This window comes from Ochotona curzoniae, unplaced genomic scaffold (assembly GCF_017591425.1).
Source record: "Ochotona curzoniae isolate NIBS_2020 unplaced genomic scaffold, NIBS_Ocur_1.0 contig_66, whole genome shotgun sequence".
In the NCBI taxonomy this organism is placed as follows: Eukaryota; Metazoa; Chordata; class Mammalia; order Lagomorpha; family Ochotonidae; genus Ochotona; species Ochotona curzoniae.
This window is the reverse complement of record NW_024466512.1, coordinates 6921837-6937394: the sequence shown is the minus strand read 5'-3', so window position 1 is coordinate 6937394 and position 15558 is coordinate 6921837. Positions and strand designations below refer to the sequence as shown.

Below are 15558 nucleotides of genomic sequence, written 5' to 3'. Positions count from 1 at the left end.
GAAACATCTACAGGCAGATCCACGGGCAGAGGGCAGACTGGAGGCTGTCGGGGACCAGGAGGGGAGTTGAGAAGTGACTGCTCATGGATCTTTTCACTCTTCACAGAATAACAGGAATGCTCTGGAACAAGAGGCACACCCAGCCAAGACATCTGCAACCCTTCACCTTGTCGCACAAAGCATCTCGTGACTGCGACAGTCACAGCTAACAAATCCCCGCTTCTCCTTAGGCCTAGGGGTAAGTCCTCAGCTGCAGGATACTCACCAAGGCTTGCTTCTGGGCTAATTCGGAACATTCCCAACCTTGCCATAGATCGCCCTGCTCACTCCTTGTGATAAAAATAATTCCAGGAGTGGTGCTGTGGCACACTCACACATCACGCAGAAGAGCTGGTTCCTGGCTTCCTTCACTCTTCCAGTTCAGTGTTCTAACGCATCTAGCAGACACATAAGTTCTTAGGGTCCTGCCACCCTGCTGGGAAGCCGAGAGGCAGTTCCTATTTCCTGGCCTCGGCCTGGCCCAGCTCTGGCTGGACTGAGCCAATTCCAATAAACAAGTCTTTTTCCAAGAGATAAATGGCCAACAGCTAGCTTAGTATTCTTGCCTTCTGCTTTTCCCGAAATGGGCAAGAAACATAGCAAATTTCCCTTCCATTATAATCCCCATGGTCAAAGCCATCCAGCACCCCATCCATCTCAAACACCTGGAACGAACACATTTATCCTCACTACAGAGAACCTGCATGGATGCTGAGCCTTGCCCGAAATCCACCTGCAGCCTCAGCGAGTCCGTTCTCTAGAGTCACAAGCATCACACAGATGAGCCCGCACAGGCAGATCTCGTCAGGTGCCAATGACCTTGGAAAGTCCTCAGAGGAAGGCAGATTGGGGAGAGGCTGGCTGTGTGTGGCAGGGCTGAGGCAGAGAAGCGGAGTTCGTGGAACATAAAGAGCCACAGAATCACATGTGTTCACCAACAAGCGGGGTTCGCTTGTTACTCTCAAAGGCACTCAAAGAAATATTTGTTTTTAAAACGTGTCCCAAGTTTGCTGTAGGAAAACACAAAGCAAGTTCTACTTGCATCACAAGGAAACCAGTCCACAAGCCATCGAGGTGCCCCCAGGTACCCACACAGTGTGTATCTCTCTACATCCATGTTGCACCCCCATCCTCCCACTGCCTCCCCATCTACACAGCTCTGCTCCAGGCTCTTCCTCGCTGGCCCTCCCAGGGAGCAGGCAGGACTCACGGAGGACCAACGAAGGACTTGGCATGGCCTCACAAAGCCAAGGAGTAGGGGCTTGAATCAAACCTCAGCTTTCCCACCAGCTCCACCTGCCCTGCTTCTACCGCTCTCCGCCGACACCTCTACGAGTGACCTCCACTTGCAGCCAGCAAACACCCCTTCCAGCTCCATCTTTCGCGCATTCAACCACAGACAGGACTTGGCCTACACTTCTGAGCACATGAAACCATTTGCTAAGACACACGAGGATTAAAAAAATAAGCTGCGTGACATTTATTTTGTCTTGTTAACATTAATATCTGTAGAAACATTTTTATTGTCAGTATAAAAATTAACAGGTTTTATTAAATACTTTCTCCAATTCTGTCACACGTAAAATCAGTGTAATCTGCATTCTCGATGCATGGCTGCAGCAGAGTGAGTGTGTGTTTGAGAAGCAAGACCCGAGCCTTTACTACACAAGCAATGACGTCGGCACGGGGCCGGGTCTGCCAGCGGGGTCCTGCGAGCAGCAGACAGTAAGCCACCTCTTAAGAAGCTGGAAGTGTCCCCCAAGCCATCGGCAGAACAGAGCTGAGTCTCCAGGGTGACAGTGAAGATCCTAAAAGGGCCTCTTCAAGGCCACAGAATCTGTGAGCCACCAATTTGCTGAGGATAACATGGGCTGGCCTCAGGTGTGACTCAGGGGCAGATGGTGGCCACCAGGAAAAGGCCCCGGGTGCTGTCCTTTCACGCAAAGGCTGTCCCCAGGAATGGATTAAGGCATCGTTTGGATAGGATGCTGGTACCATCCGCCTCGGGAAGTCCAGTGAGATGGCGCGTTGGCCCTCAAAACAACTTCTCAGGGACGCGTTCTTTAAATCCAGGCATTTGGGTCGTACAAGCATCGGACAGCAGAGTTGAAACACAAATAACTCCCCGCTTCACTTTCTCCAAATTAGTCATATATTGTAAATACTTCTCTTTCCAAAGGTTCTAATGACCAGTCAAGTCCACGCAACAGATGAACCATTCTGCTGCACTGTCTGCATAGGAATGCCACTTAAATTACAAAAAAAACTATAAATGATTAATCGTTTTGTATATTACCAATTCATTAATAAATTAATGTTATACCATTTTCCCTGAAAGCAAAAGTATTTTTCCACCTCTGCTCGGTGAAATTTAAGAAATTCTCTGTAAGAACAGTATTGAGCAAATAGCTATTTTTAAAAAAAAAAAACAAGGAGAGACCAATTTTCTAGGTGCACTGGGATATCCATTTAAAATCAATACAAAAAATAATTCCTCGTAAATATATAATATATATTTATACATAATTTGAATATATGTACATACATCCAGCACCTATATATACTGCATTTGTGCTCTGTAAGTGTGTGCTGACATATATTTTCCCCAATTATTACAAAATTAACAAGGATGGCAGAACATGGGTCTGCCTCAAGTCCCCAGTGGTCCTCAGCCAGTACCACGCAGGTCAGAGGCTCTGCATGGCTGTGCGTGGCCCCAAAGACACGCTGGCAGCAAAGATCACGTGTTTCCAGGCCTCCGCGGCTTTCCATGCGTGCCGACTGCGTTTACAATGACTCACTCCTCGGATCCACAGACAAGCAGAGACAGCAAGCTCGGGGAGGCATGGCCTCCCTGCTCGGGGCGGGCAGGATGCCGGCGCTGCCCCCGCATGGGGACAGGCGGCCGGCTCGGTTCATGTGTTAACAGTGCTGTTTCCATGTGGATACTGAGGAAGGCATGGTTCGTAAGGCATGGGGTCCGGAGAAAACACAGAGTCATCTGAAGAACAAGAACTCCTTGTGTCAGGGTAACTGGGTGAATACTGCTCGAGAGGCTGGCTGAGGTCCAAGTAGTCCTGCAAGAAGGGAAGAGAGACGTTTTTATTTCATCTTGAGTCAGGGTAACTGGGTGAATACGGCTCGAGAGGCTGACTGAGGTCCAAGTAGTCCTGCAAGAAGGGAAGAGAAGAGTTGGATTTCAAACACAAGGTCTTGAGATGCTGAAACTTGACACTGACCTGGGGTGCACCCTCCCCCCAACGGCGCAGACTGCCAGAGGCTTCCCCAGACCCCAATTCAGGGACCGGGAGGCCGCACCGGGGTGTTCATTCACTGTCATCAGGAAGACCACGCGGCCAGCATCGAACCACAAACCCGGCTGAGCAGCAGGTGCCACAGGAGGTCACCGCCACTCCCACGGGCCCCTTGCTGAGCCCTTCACATGAGAGCAAGTTCAAAATCAAGCCCCGGCCCCAAAAACACAGCCCAGGCTGGGGGTCCCCAGATGCCGAATGACACTGCACTACTGCAGCTCGTGCAAGAGGAATACTCCCGCACTGAGGCGGTAACTGTCCAGCTGGCACTCATTACTCTTCCAGCTGAAAACGTAACCAGGCTCAGGGAAGGCCTGGGCATCGAGCACGCTACATCCAACATGGGCTCTTCAAGGCAAGGCTAGGGGAGCAGAGGTGTCAGAGTCTGCTCCCCAAAGGGCCACTAGGCCACCAGTGCTTCCCTGGCTGAAGACAGGACCAGAGCCCCCTGCCTCATCTGGATGGCCCTAAGTCCAGAACGCCTTGGAACATTTGCACACGGTTCCAAAAAGTCAGTTTTCTGGCACTGAACTGTGAAAGCCAGAGTCAGAAAATCCAGGTAGGATCATGTCAAATTCCAAGGCGAGTGTCTCCAGCACTGTAGCAGCACAGGTTCGCATGCAGGCCGCAGCACTGAGTTACGGCAGCGTCCACATGGCCTCAAAGTCAAAACACTCAGCACCTGCACTGTAGCACAGCACGCTAAGTCACCACTTGCAACACAGGCATCCAAGCTGAGCCGCACTCCCTAACAGTGCCTGGGAAAACAGGGGAAGACGGCCTGAGTATCTGGGCCCCTACCACCCATGTGGAAAACACAGGTGGAGCTGCAGGTTCCTGCCTCCGGCCTGGCCCAACCCCAACCACAGCAGCATTTGGGGAGTGAGCCAGCAGATGGAAGATCTCTCTGTCATTCTGCCTTTCAAATAAATTAAACATTCGCTCAGGCCTTTCCGGAGAGTGTTTGCTGGTCCCTGCTGTGAAGCTCTGAGGAGAGCTCCCAGATGGGACGTGCCCTGAGCACAGAAACACGGGTGGGGTGGGGGGCTGGGCTCCCCCACTCAGAAGCCAGCGATGACGTGTGCGTGTGGTTTTTCTGAGGCTGGGGGCGGGTGCCCGGAGCACAGCTCCTAGCACAAGCAGCTCTGTGTTTGCGAGGGCTAACTGGGATTGCCGGTGGCTGGGCATCTTAACCCCACTGCAATCCATCGCCGGGACTGGCGGGAGACGGTCCCCGCCCCGGGAAGGGGGACGTGTCAGTTCCAACAACATCAGCCTGAACCACACGACCAGAAACCGCCACGCCCACCACTTCAAAAGAAAACTTTTTGCTTACAAAGATAAAAATGAAATTTCGTTCTAAATGGAACCATTTTTCTCCAGCAGCTGGGAATGATTTTCAGGAGGAAAGCAACTTTGAGTTTTATATCCGTTAGACAACATGGCGTGCTGCTTTTTTTTTTAAGGGTACTAGACATCAATTTTGGTCGGAATGAACCCACATTCGGTGTAAACACATAAATACAAAAGTGGTGAGCACAGACGTGGGCTCATTAACAGGGAACACTGGTCCTTCTGCCCAGTTTCTAAATGAAGCCATAAACTCGCAGATCTGATAGGAGAAAACCCAGGGGCATCGGTGCACTCCAGGGCTGGTGCGAAGGGAGCTCGGGCTAGAAACAACACTTTTGGCAGCAGAAGAAAGTTGTGTTTTCCCCTTGAACTGTTCCTTTGCTTTCAACTTATGAAGGTCAGCTGTGTTCATTTAAATGCAGTCTCCGCCTTCCTCCAGCACCGAGCTGTGTCCAAGACAACACTGGCTTCATACAGCCGAAATCTCTGCTTTCTCTCTGCGATTAAGTGCATTGTTCTCCTTCCACAACCTTTGGGAGTTTCCCTAACTTTCTGTTGGGGTCCAAACAACTGAGTGACTTGGGATACTGTGCGTCCAGAGATGCTTCCCCTGTCCCCCGGCCCAGACCAAAAGCCGGACACTTGGTCACGGACGGTTCTCACTCTGTTGCGGGGCTGTCCTGGCCGGGCTCCCCAAGGCTGGCGGAGCTATCCGCTGAAGGAGCCACTGTGAGACAGCAGGGCACTGCTATGGTTTGCCCAGATTTGTTTAAGTATTTTATGGAGAGCCAGTATTTTTTGCCAAAGAGTAGATTTCTTATCCAAAATGTCTGGGACCAGAAGTATTTCACATTTAGGATTTACATTTTGGAATGATGTATCTTGAGGATGGGACCCAGGCCTGAATATAAAATTCACTTATGTGTCACACACATCTTGCATTCATAGCTTAACGGTAATTTGTCATGAAAACATTTTGAGCACACCTGCACTCCTGCTGAGCCCCAGTCAGCTGTAGAATTTTCACGTTTGGTGTCCAAGCAGTGCTCACCGAGTTTTTCATTTTGGAGTACTTTGGGTTTTTGGATTAGGGAAGCTCAACTTGAACCCCTTTTCACTTAGACATCAAATAAGTCATTCACCAGGGGAAACTGTGTGTTCACATGCAGACAGCGACTGAAGGCCCCGCGCCATGGCCACCCAGAACAGGGCTGGGAAAAGTATAAGCTAGAACCGAACCCTCACTGCTCCAGTCAACCTGAGTGGCAACACAGCACCAGCGAGCGAGCGAGCAGGCTCCAGGCTCTTTCCCATGCTCCCCAAACTATTGCTGGGGACCACCCCTTCCCCTCCCTATGTGCCCCCCAGGCCAGCCACCCTAGGGTAGCCTGAGAGCCCTACCTTCCTCCCTCCGTCTCTGGTTTCATGAGTCAGAAAACAGAAACTGTAGTTCTGAGAACAAGCCACACTGGAGAACACACAATGGACCTCCAGCCACCGCGATAAACCATGAGGAGACGGCCGCCTCCGACGGTGCAGCCTGCACGCAGCAAGGCGCCTCTCCCAGGCCAGGCTCAGGCAGGAGGGCTTCCCTACCTCGTTGGTGGTGAGAGTGAGAATTCGATCCAAGTCTTCCACCAACTGCTTGAACGTCGGCCTCTGGGAAGGCACCGCGTGCCAGCAGTCCCTCATCATCATGTACCTGGAAGAGACGGATCTCCTTTGCAGTCAATTCCGTGGGTGCTGGCTGCAGGCTTGCTGCCAGGGAGAGTGCCTACAGCACCAACATGTACCAGGAATGGCCACCTTCCCCGAAGACTTGAAAATGCCCAATGACGTACAAGGACATCACCTTGACCCCTGATGCCCACGAAGGCAGCTGGGCCCTCCACAACGACATGTCTGTGTGCTTTTATTGGCTGCCGTGTGGCCAGCATGACATGCTACCATGGCATTGAATTTGTAAGGGGCTTCTGGAGGCCACAGAAGGAACCTGTTTGCAAGCTGGTCCCAGTCTTTCTTCCTCAAACACCCCTGCCCACACAAAAGCAGCTGCACCATGACGGACCTGTTGCTCTGGCTTTGTTCTAAAGACTTGCAACTGACAAAGGTGCCTTGGCTTAAAAAAACAAAAAACAACAACAAAAAAAAACCCCAGTTTGAACGTTGGGACTTTCAGGTCAGTTTTGGTGCGTTAATCCGCTGCCACAGGGCTGCTCGCTGACTTCCTGATTAATTCTCAGATAGGCCTCACTTCCAGGGCCTTATCTTGATGACGGGTTTCGACAGACCCTCTGTGTCAGAAAAAGCCACAGGAGCACAATCAGTGCCTTCATTCGGCAGCTCACCTCCTGCCCACCGTGCACCGAAAAGCAGTTGGGAGCCAACAGACGGGCAAATCCCTGGGAAGTGCCCCGCACACAGACTCAGCCCCTCTGCCGGCTAATCCTGGGGCCAAGGCAGGCGGCTCCTGCTCCAAGCACCGATCACTGCCCAGGACACGGGCTACTAACACAGCACAATCCTGCAGAACATGCACAAGCCAGCCCTACTACCCTGAAAAAGATACTACGACACAGGTCTAATTTTCTGTGCTTACATGGGGATACCAAGCAGATAATCAGACCCCAGTATGTGTGTGCACCCTGAGGACACAGCTCTGAAAAGCCCCCTTCTCCTGCCACCACACTGGGGCCAGGCATGGCACAGGGTCTCAACCCCACTCTACAAGGCAGCCCCCAGTGTCCTAGCCCGTCATCTACCCCATGGGTCACTCCTGTCACTCCAAGGGCAGCCAGCAGCCAGCACAAGCCAGTGGTCCAGGGAGACCAGCTCTGGTGGCCCTGTGACTTATATCCACTTGCTCCACCTTGGAAAGAACAAGTGGGCTTTGGCACAAGGAATGGTTGTCAGTATTGAGGTGCAGCCCAGTGGGGCCAGCACCTCTCCTCCTCTGGGTGCTGAGAAAACTGGGGGTCCCCCAAAAAGCTGATCCATGTCTTGGGGTGCCTTTCTGTGCATCCCAGGCTCTGGCAGGGTGTGTTGGGGGGGCTTACAGCTCATTGGTGCAATTGGCCGGCTTGTCCATCCTGTGTCCTTCCTTCAGCAGCTTGAAGAGTTCCTCCACGGGAATCCCTGGGTAGGGCGAGCCCCCTAGCGTGAAGATTTCCCACATCAACACCCCGAAAGACCAGCTGCAAAAAAAAGGAAACACAGCATCACCAACCCATTGCTATGGCAGGAACATGCATGGTCCACTTGAGGAAGTTAACACTGCCCTGGGGCCTGACAGTGAGACAAGGTAGGCTTCCTGCAAGGCACACCTCCCTGCCCTCCCCTGCCCCAGGTGCTGCGGACACCAGACCGGAGTTAAGCAGATGGAATTTACTACCCACCACCAACAAGGTGGCTGACATCCCTCTGATAAATGGGTTCATTTCAACATGGTGGCAGCAAAGCGAGGGTCTCAACTTCTAAGCGCCAAGGCCCCCTGTGCGGTTTCCTGGGAGCTGGCTTCCAGAATTGTGATCTGCCAGGGTGGGCACCGGCAGGAGGCGCAAGGGCCATGCCTGCGAGGTTACAAGTTCTCTCAGTGGCACGGAGGGCCAGTGGCAAAGGCCCTGAGACTGAGGGAGACAAAGAAGGGAGGGAGCCAAGGGGCATGCGGGCACACGGATGGGTTGCTCGGAGAAAGGGGGCCGAGTATCTCTTGGGTCTCTCCCAGGACACAGAAACACCTGCGTGCACCCACGTGCTCCCTGTGCACTGGGGACTCCTGACTGCTTCCTTCCAGGACGGACAGAGGGGCAGCTGCGGAGGCACAGAGAGTAGGCTCGCTCGCCCCTAGAGAACACCGGCTCCTCTCGAGTCAGTACCAACTCACAGCAGCCTGCAGAGCCAGCCCTTCCCTGGCTTCTCCCAGCGGTCACAACACTCAAGTCCATGTCCAAACCCCAAGCGGCAGTGGGAGCCTGGAGCTGTCAGTGTTTAAAATGACAGCATTTCTACTCCCATGCGAGAAGGTTACAAAGGATGCTCAGACATGCCGGGAGGTGTGTGGAATGAAACCCATGGGGACGATCATATCCCACTCAAGGACAGAGCCAGGCGAGAAGACAGCCAGCCAATCAAGCTAAGAGGGAAGGTTTCGGGATGCCTGCTCCCAGGGAGACTACACCAAGAGCATGGCGAACTCCGCGGCAGCTTTGTAGGCGTCATCCGTGACTGTTCCGGGAGGGACTTCCGCCCTGGCGGGAGGAGGCAGCAGTCCCACCCCCTCGCTCTTTGAAGCCAGGCAGATTAGTAACACAGCATTGGTTACCAGCCTACCATGAAATCCGCCCTCCCCCAGGCCGACTCTGCGAGGAAGGACGACGGGGAGGACACGAGTGAGCTTCACAGCTCTGTGCAAAAGCCAGGCAGAGGGGTTACTCACACATCGCTCTGGTGCGTGTACACCCGATCAAACAGGGCTTCTGGAGCCATCCACTTGACCGGAAGCCGCCCCTGCAGACGTGGGAAAGAGCACACAAGCCAACAGATTAAGACAGGTTCACTTTAGCTAGCTCAGCAGGGCTGTGCCCATTTTTGGGGTTGGCATTTTAATGGTTTTTACTGGTCAGCCACTGGGGCAGAAATAAGCTACACTGGCTGTGTGAGTTGGACAAACATGGGCTCAATAATAAAGACCATCCCCTTGGGTGCTAAATATCCTTTCTCTCTCTGTAGCACAAACACAGCCCCCGGCCAGCTTACAGGCAAAAACGAACACTCTTCAAACCCCATTCTTTTCTATGGAAGAATTTATTGGGGTTGACATTGTGGCATAATAGGTTGGGCACCTACAATGCAAGCATCTTGCATGAGTACCGAAGTGCCCAGTTCGAGTCCTGGCTGCTCCACTTCTTTTTCTTTTTTCCTTTTCTTTTAAGATTTATTCATTTGTATAAGAAGCAAATTTACACAGAGAAGGAGAAACCGAGAAAAAGATCTTCTGTCTGCTGGCTCACTCCCCAGTGGCCGCAATAGCTGCAGCTGAGCCGATCCAAACCCAGGAGCCAGGAGCTAGGAGTCTCCTCCGGGTCTCCTACATGAGTGCAGGGTCCCAAGGCTTTGGGCCATTCTTGACTGCTTTCCCAGACCACAAGCAGGGAGCTGGATGGGAAGTGGAGCAGCTGGGACTCTCATGGGATTCCGGGCATGCAAAGCAAAGATTTAGCCACTAGGCTATCACGTCAGGCCCTGTTCCACTTCTGATCCAACTCCCTGCTAATGCTTCTGGGAGGGCATCGGAGGATGACCAAAGTCCTTAGGCCACAGTACCTATATGCTAAATCCATATGAGGCTCTTGATTCCCGGCTTTGGCCTGGCCCAGCCTCAGCGGTTGCCACCATTTCAAGGGTGAACCAGCAAATCACTTCTTTCTCTGCCAAAACCAGAGGACTGGAAACTATTTCGAGATCCCAAATGGGTGGGAGGGGCCCAAGCACTCAGGCCGTGAGCCACTGCTGAGCCACTGCTTTCCCAGGCACTTCAGCACTGGAGGGGAAGCCGGCAGCTGGGACTCCAACCAGCACTCTGCTAGGGGATGCAGCCTTAACCACTGCACAACACTGCCCCAGGCCGCTGACTCTTCTGCACAGAACAGTCTCTTAGAGTCACTGATGTTAACTGGTGGCCTCCCTGTGCCTCCCAAGAATAGACAGAGGGTGAGGCCACAGAACAGCAAGGAGGAGCTGCCAAACACCCCAATCTCTTCAGCTCTGGATGAGCCAGGCACCTTCGTTAGGGACCGTCCTGCGCCCCAGCCCTTCTCACCACTTCACGGCCATGGACTTACATTGGTGGTTTTTTTGTAATAGTCGATATTGTTGATATCCCTGGCCAGGCCAAAGTCTGCTATTTTCATCACATTGTTTTCTGTGACCAAAACGTTTCTGGCTGCTAAGTCTCGATGAATGCACTAAAATGAAGAGAGACAGAAGCAATTACCTTCAATGCAACCCCCGTTCCCGTATCTGCAGCCGTGTCCAGCGACACGGGGACTCCCATGATGATGCAGCCTGACATCCTTGCTTTCCATACTCACTGTCAAACCCTCAGCTGAGGCGACAAGACTCTCACCTCAGCTCACTGGCCAGTCATCACCAGCCAGTCCAGCCTCTGTCCGTCCACATCACCTCTTCTTGCTCCCTGAGCGAAGCTCCTCGGTAGCTCAGGCCATGGCTGACTTCTCGCTCAGTTGTGGAAAGGGTCCCAGTGTGGCATGCTCCCTGAGCACCTGTGCTGGCTCATTCCCTTACCGAAGCATCTTGGCTGAAATCTCTCCTCTGGCCCTCGAAGTGAGAAGCTGCCCCGTGTGGCTTGTGCACGCCCACGTGTCCTTGTGATGTCAACTCTTGGACGAGCAAGCCATGGGCACAAATCCCCATCTCCGTTCCGACCCTGAGAGCCCTGACCTTGTTTCCATCAGAGGATGGGACATTTTCACAGTGCGGTCCCCTTCTTGCTGCAAATTCAAAGTTCCCTGTCCCCTCATTCGTTGCCTCTTTTGATCAGAGGTGGACACCAGCATTCTTCACACCTCCTCCAAGGCCTGGATGTCTCAACTCCAATAACCTCTCCACTCCTTCCCACCACCAGTGGCCTCCCACCGTGACCCCTCCAGTCCCACAGCCTGCCCCGTCGCCAGGCTGCCTTGTCCCATTGCCATGAAGCCTCACTGCAGCTTCCACACCTCCCACGACTCTTGTCTCAAAGAGCCAATCAAACCTTAACTGGGCCATCTCACAGCCAATGCCAACCAGCCCAGGGTCCAGTTCATCCCGTTTCTAGCCCACGCAAAGGGCACAAGCTACAAGCTGTCTCTACCCAGGACACAGGGACAAAGCACCCCAGTCCCTGCTCCAAGGCAGCAGATGACTCAGCTGGCAGAGTCTTTCCACCAAGGATGTCTACCTGTGTAAGCTGCTGCTAACATCCTAGCTGTACTTTCACATTCTGATCCCGGGGCCAGCGCTGTGGCCCCACAGCACACAAAGCCATCCTCTGTGACGCCAGCATTCCATTTAGGTGCTGGTTCGAGTCCCAGTTGTTCCACTTAATCCACCTAGGAAAGCTGCAGAAGATGGCCCAGGTGCTTGGGCTCCTGCACGCACGTCAGAAACCCAAAAAAATCTCCTGACTTCTGCCTCCAGCCTGGCCACTGTGGCCACTTGAGGGGTGAACCAGTAGATGAAAGATCTCTCTTTCTGTAACTCTTTTCAAATAAATAAATCTTGAAAAAAAAAATATTCTGAGGTACCAACATGATGATACATGCTGACCAGGGTCCCGTTTCTGGATGAAGCAGCCCAACAACACCCTCGAGCCCTGCTCCAATGTTCCTAGCGTGGCCTCATTACAGCACAAAGCACAGCTCTCTGCATCCGGCTCAGCGAGTCGGGACTCGCTCAAAAGCAGCTCACGCTCCCTCTGAAATATCAATAAGGAATTACTCTCACCTCTCCCACCCCCAACCATTTCCTGAGTGTGTTCGCTGCTCTGCCGCACGTGGACGGGCTAGCATCAGAACCGGGGAAGCAGCAAAGCCACCCAAGGCTGCCTGTCCCTGGTCAGGCGGGGGGGGCAGGAAACCTGAGAGCTCCTAGCCTCCCTGAGAGCCGTCTGGGCTGGAGCGCGTTCTCGGTCTTGGAGGCCTCTTCAAATTGAACTTCCAAGCTCCCGGCCAAGCTCTCCCGGTGCTGTGCTCCCGCCACCGTGCGCGCTGTGTGCTTGGCAAGCTGTGTGGTCAGGGAATCTGGCTTCCCCACCACTCGGCTCAGACCACACATCATCATCTGGGCGCCGCTCAGACACATGCTGCTGATGGCTGCCGCGACCACCTTCCTGGGGTGCGGGGACCCCCCAGATCCCCCTCCCTGCCGGGGCTCAGCAGCAGGAGACTTGGAACTCACACCCAAAACAACACAGAGTAAAGGCCAGCCAGACTCCCATCGTCCACACAGAGAGCTGGCTGTTTCCGATAAGCATTTAGCATCCCATTTGACTGGAGGTGAAGGTCAGTGGTTGCTGAGGGCAGGTGGGCGAACGCCCCTGTGGGTGCCTCTGTACAGTGAACTGCATTCCACTGCCACTGCAACACACACGAGTATGCCCATTTCACAGATGGGGAAGCCAAGGTTTGCTTTTAAAACAACCAGCCTGCTCAGGAGGTTTAACAGGAATGGAGAACTGGTAAAAAAAAAAACAAAAACAAAAAAAAAAAAACTAAAAAATAAAAAATAAAAAAGAGCATGCTTTGGATTAAAACAGCGTAAGTTTTTATTAAGTTGTGTAAGGCTTAACTAATCTGCTACCATCTGTACTGCTGTGTTTGTACACGTATCATGTTGACTGAGCCAACCTCACAATCACACCTTCAGAAGCATGTGCTATGTTTAAAAGCACACTGCTCCCAAGAGCCTCATTCCTGGCCTCTCCGTCTCTCACCAGCTTCAAACTTACTTGAGGTCATCAATGCCAAGGTGCTGTGGAACCAGGCAGTGCCTGAAAGAGACAACACTGGCCCCCTTGACCCAGACTTTCCAGCAACACCCAGGCCGAGAGCCTCACTGGGCCACACTGCAGGCCAGGGAGCGGGCAGAGCGTGGGAGAGGGTGCTTGACGACCAGGAGATAGAGGCCTGGAACCATCCTCCTCACTCCAAGGACCTGCATGTCCAAGGGAGCACAGGGACACGGCCACACGTGGGCCCAGCTTACCAGGCACTGACACCCCGAGCAAGGGATGGACTCCAACTCCATCCGAGTCCTTGGGGGGACGGGCTCATGCAGGATGCCGCACAGCATACACTTGTTGCCATGGCTGCAGAGCGGTGAGCAGGAGCAGCCGCAGCTCTTCTTGCCACAACAGTAAGGACCCTTCCACCCTAGAACCTGCTCCACTCACCACAGCCGACCAACTCGGGTCTCAGGTTACAGCCCTGAGCAGCCCCAGTATCCACAGGCCTTCAGGCAGGGGCTGCGCCGGGGTCACCACTGCCTGTGAGCCTGGCCTGTCTGCTGCTTCTCCATGGTCTGAGCAGGACAAGGCCCTCCTGACCTCTGTCCTTCTGGAAGCTACACCACGGCTCCCTCTGACCTCACAGACGGGCCTTCTCTGATTCCCTGCCATGTTCTGTATATTGGCCAATCTCTGAGAGCAGTCTCAGGGCCTGACTCTAGGCCCTGTCTGCTCCCACTGGTCCAGGCAGGCCTCACTGCCGATCCTCCTGACACCCACCTCCCAGACACGTCAAATGGGCTCAGGATTTTCCACTGAAATCCAGCCATGGACCCACTGGATTCTTAAGTCTTCACCACCTGGTGGGAGCCACACCAACTTCCAAATGACTTCTCAAGCTGGGATTCCAGCAGTTGCCCTAAATGGCTCTTTCCCACAAAAATCCTTCATCTGTAAACTGCACTGACCATCTGAGATCTACCTCCTGACTTCTCTCGGTGTCAGCACTGGTTCTAAATCCCATCGCTTTCATTGGGACAGAGCAGCTCAAACCCTGGGAGCAATGACCTGCTTTTACGACTGTCCTCAGCGGCACCCAGCGCCAACAGCCAAGTTTAGGACTCTTGTCTGGGTCAGCAAGACCCAGCCTGAGCTGTGCCCACCCCAGGTTCCTCCACTGCCCGTTTCTTGGTTTATCCACTTGTCATTCCCACATTTGCTGTCAGTCTCCCCTACTGTCATCTATGGTGCCTGCTCCAAGAGGTCAGGGACTATTCCTGGTCTGTCCACCCCACTGGAGGGCCTGACCAAGGCATGCAGGCATGCGCATCGGGGTTGCAAAGCCATTTTTGTTGCATGATTTAATGGATGGTGAAGCCCAGTTCCCATCTCTTTTGAATTAGTAGCAGCTCCATGCTGTGTACAAAATCATCATCATTATCATCATCATCATCATCATCATCATCTTCCTCCATCTTCCACCAGGCAGCCACAAAGGGACCCAGAGCAGAGGATCACAGAGGCACAGAGGACAGCCTGCCCTTCCAGGTGCCGCCATGCCTCTCTGTAGGCTTGCCTGACCTGCTTGGCAGGGCTGGTCGCTCCATGCATATGCATACAAGCACACACAAGAACACACAGGCACACACCCAAGGATGCTCAGCACGCACAGGCACTGCCTTGCGCACTTGCTCACGTGGCTGGCCTGGCGCAGGCGGCCCGTGCCGGCCAGAGGCCCTCACCTGTGGGAGGGGCTCCTGATGCTGCATTTAGCTGCACTGCAGGTAGCAGCAGGGCCCACCTCCACCCCAGGAGGTCAGTGCAGGGCTGGGAAGGGGTCATCCAGACACCTGTGTAACTGTTTTCAGAATAACTGGAATACTTCAAGTTCCCCAGGAAGCGGCATGCCTGGAATGCCGGCAATTCACCTCGGGGGACCTGGCCGCCTTCTCGCCACAGCGTCATCCACCAAGGGAGACAAAGTACCCTAAGTTCTGCGAGACCCTTCTGTAGGATCCGATGCTTACACTACTGAACATCCTATCAAAGTCAAACCCCAAAACACAACACCCAGGGGCAGTGTCTCGAAACTCAGTACAAAAACACTAACCAACCTTCAAAAAGCAACAACAAAAACAACAAAACCCTATCAGAACAACAGCGCATATTCTGCAACATGCCTGTTGCCCACCCAGCCAAGCTGCCGCTCACCCACAAGGAGCAGCTCTGGGTTTGTGAGGCTGCCCCGCCTTTCCATCCGAAGATGAATAATACAGAAAGCATTTTCCAAGGTCTAACAGGGTAGGCGAGGGCTTGAGCTTGCCAGTGAGCACCTCTGAAATGCCTGTT

At 53.4% G+C, this 15558-nt stretch overlaps 1 protein-coding gene across 7 annotated transcripts in view; it reads right to left on the bottom strand.

Annotated features, from left to right (window-relative positions):
• Positions 1-2178: 2178 nt before the first annotated feature.
• FGFR2 (fibroblast growth factor receptor 2) overlaps positions 2179-15558 on the bottom strand; it is a 93525-nt gene continuing 80145 nt past the window's right edge. For 5 of the 7 annotated variants that reach the window (XM_040991751.1, XM_040991752.1, XM_040991753.1 and 2 more), the window contains 5 exons: positions 10547-10669; positions 9142-9212; positions 7763-7900; positions 6303-6408; positions 2888-3116 (listed from right to left, as the gene is read on the bottom strand). In XM_040991751.1, the coding sequence (XP_040847685.1) occupies positions 2955-3116; positions 6303-6408; positions 7763-7900; positions 9142-9212; positions 10547-10669 (600 nt within the window). In that variant the 3' untranslated portion in view covers positions 2888-2954. Of the gene's footprint in view, positions 3117-6302; positions 6409-7762; positions 7901-9141; positions 9213-10546; positions 10670-15558 lie in introns of all 7 variants that reach the window. The other 2 variants (XM_040991755.1, XM_040991757.1) reach the window with 1 other exon arrangement.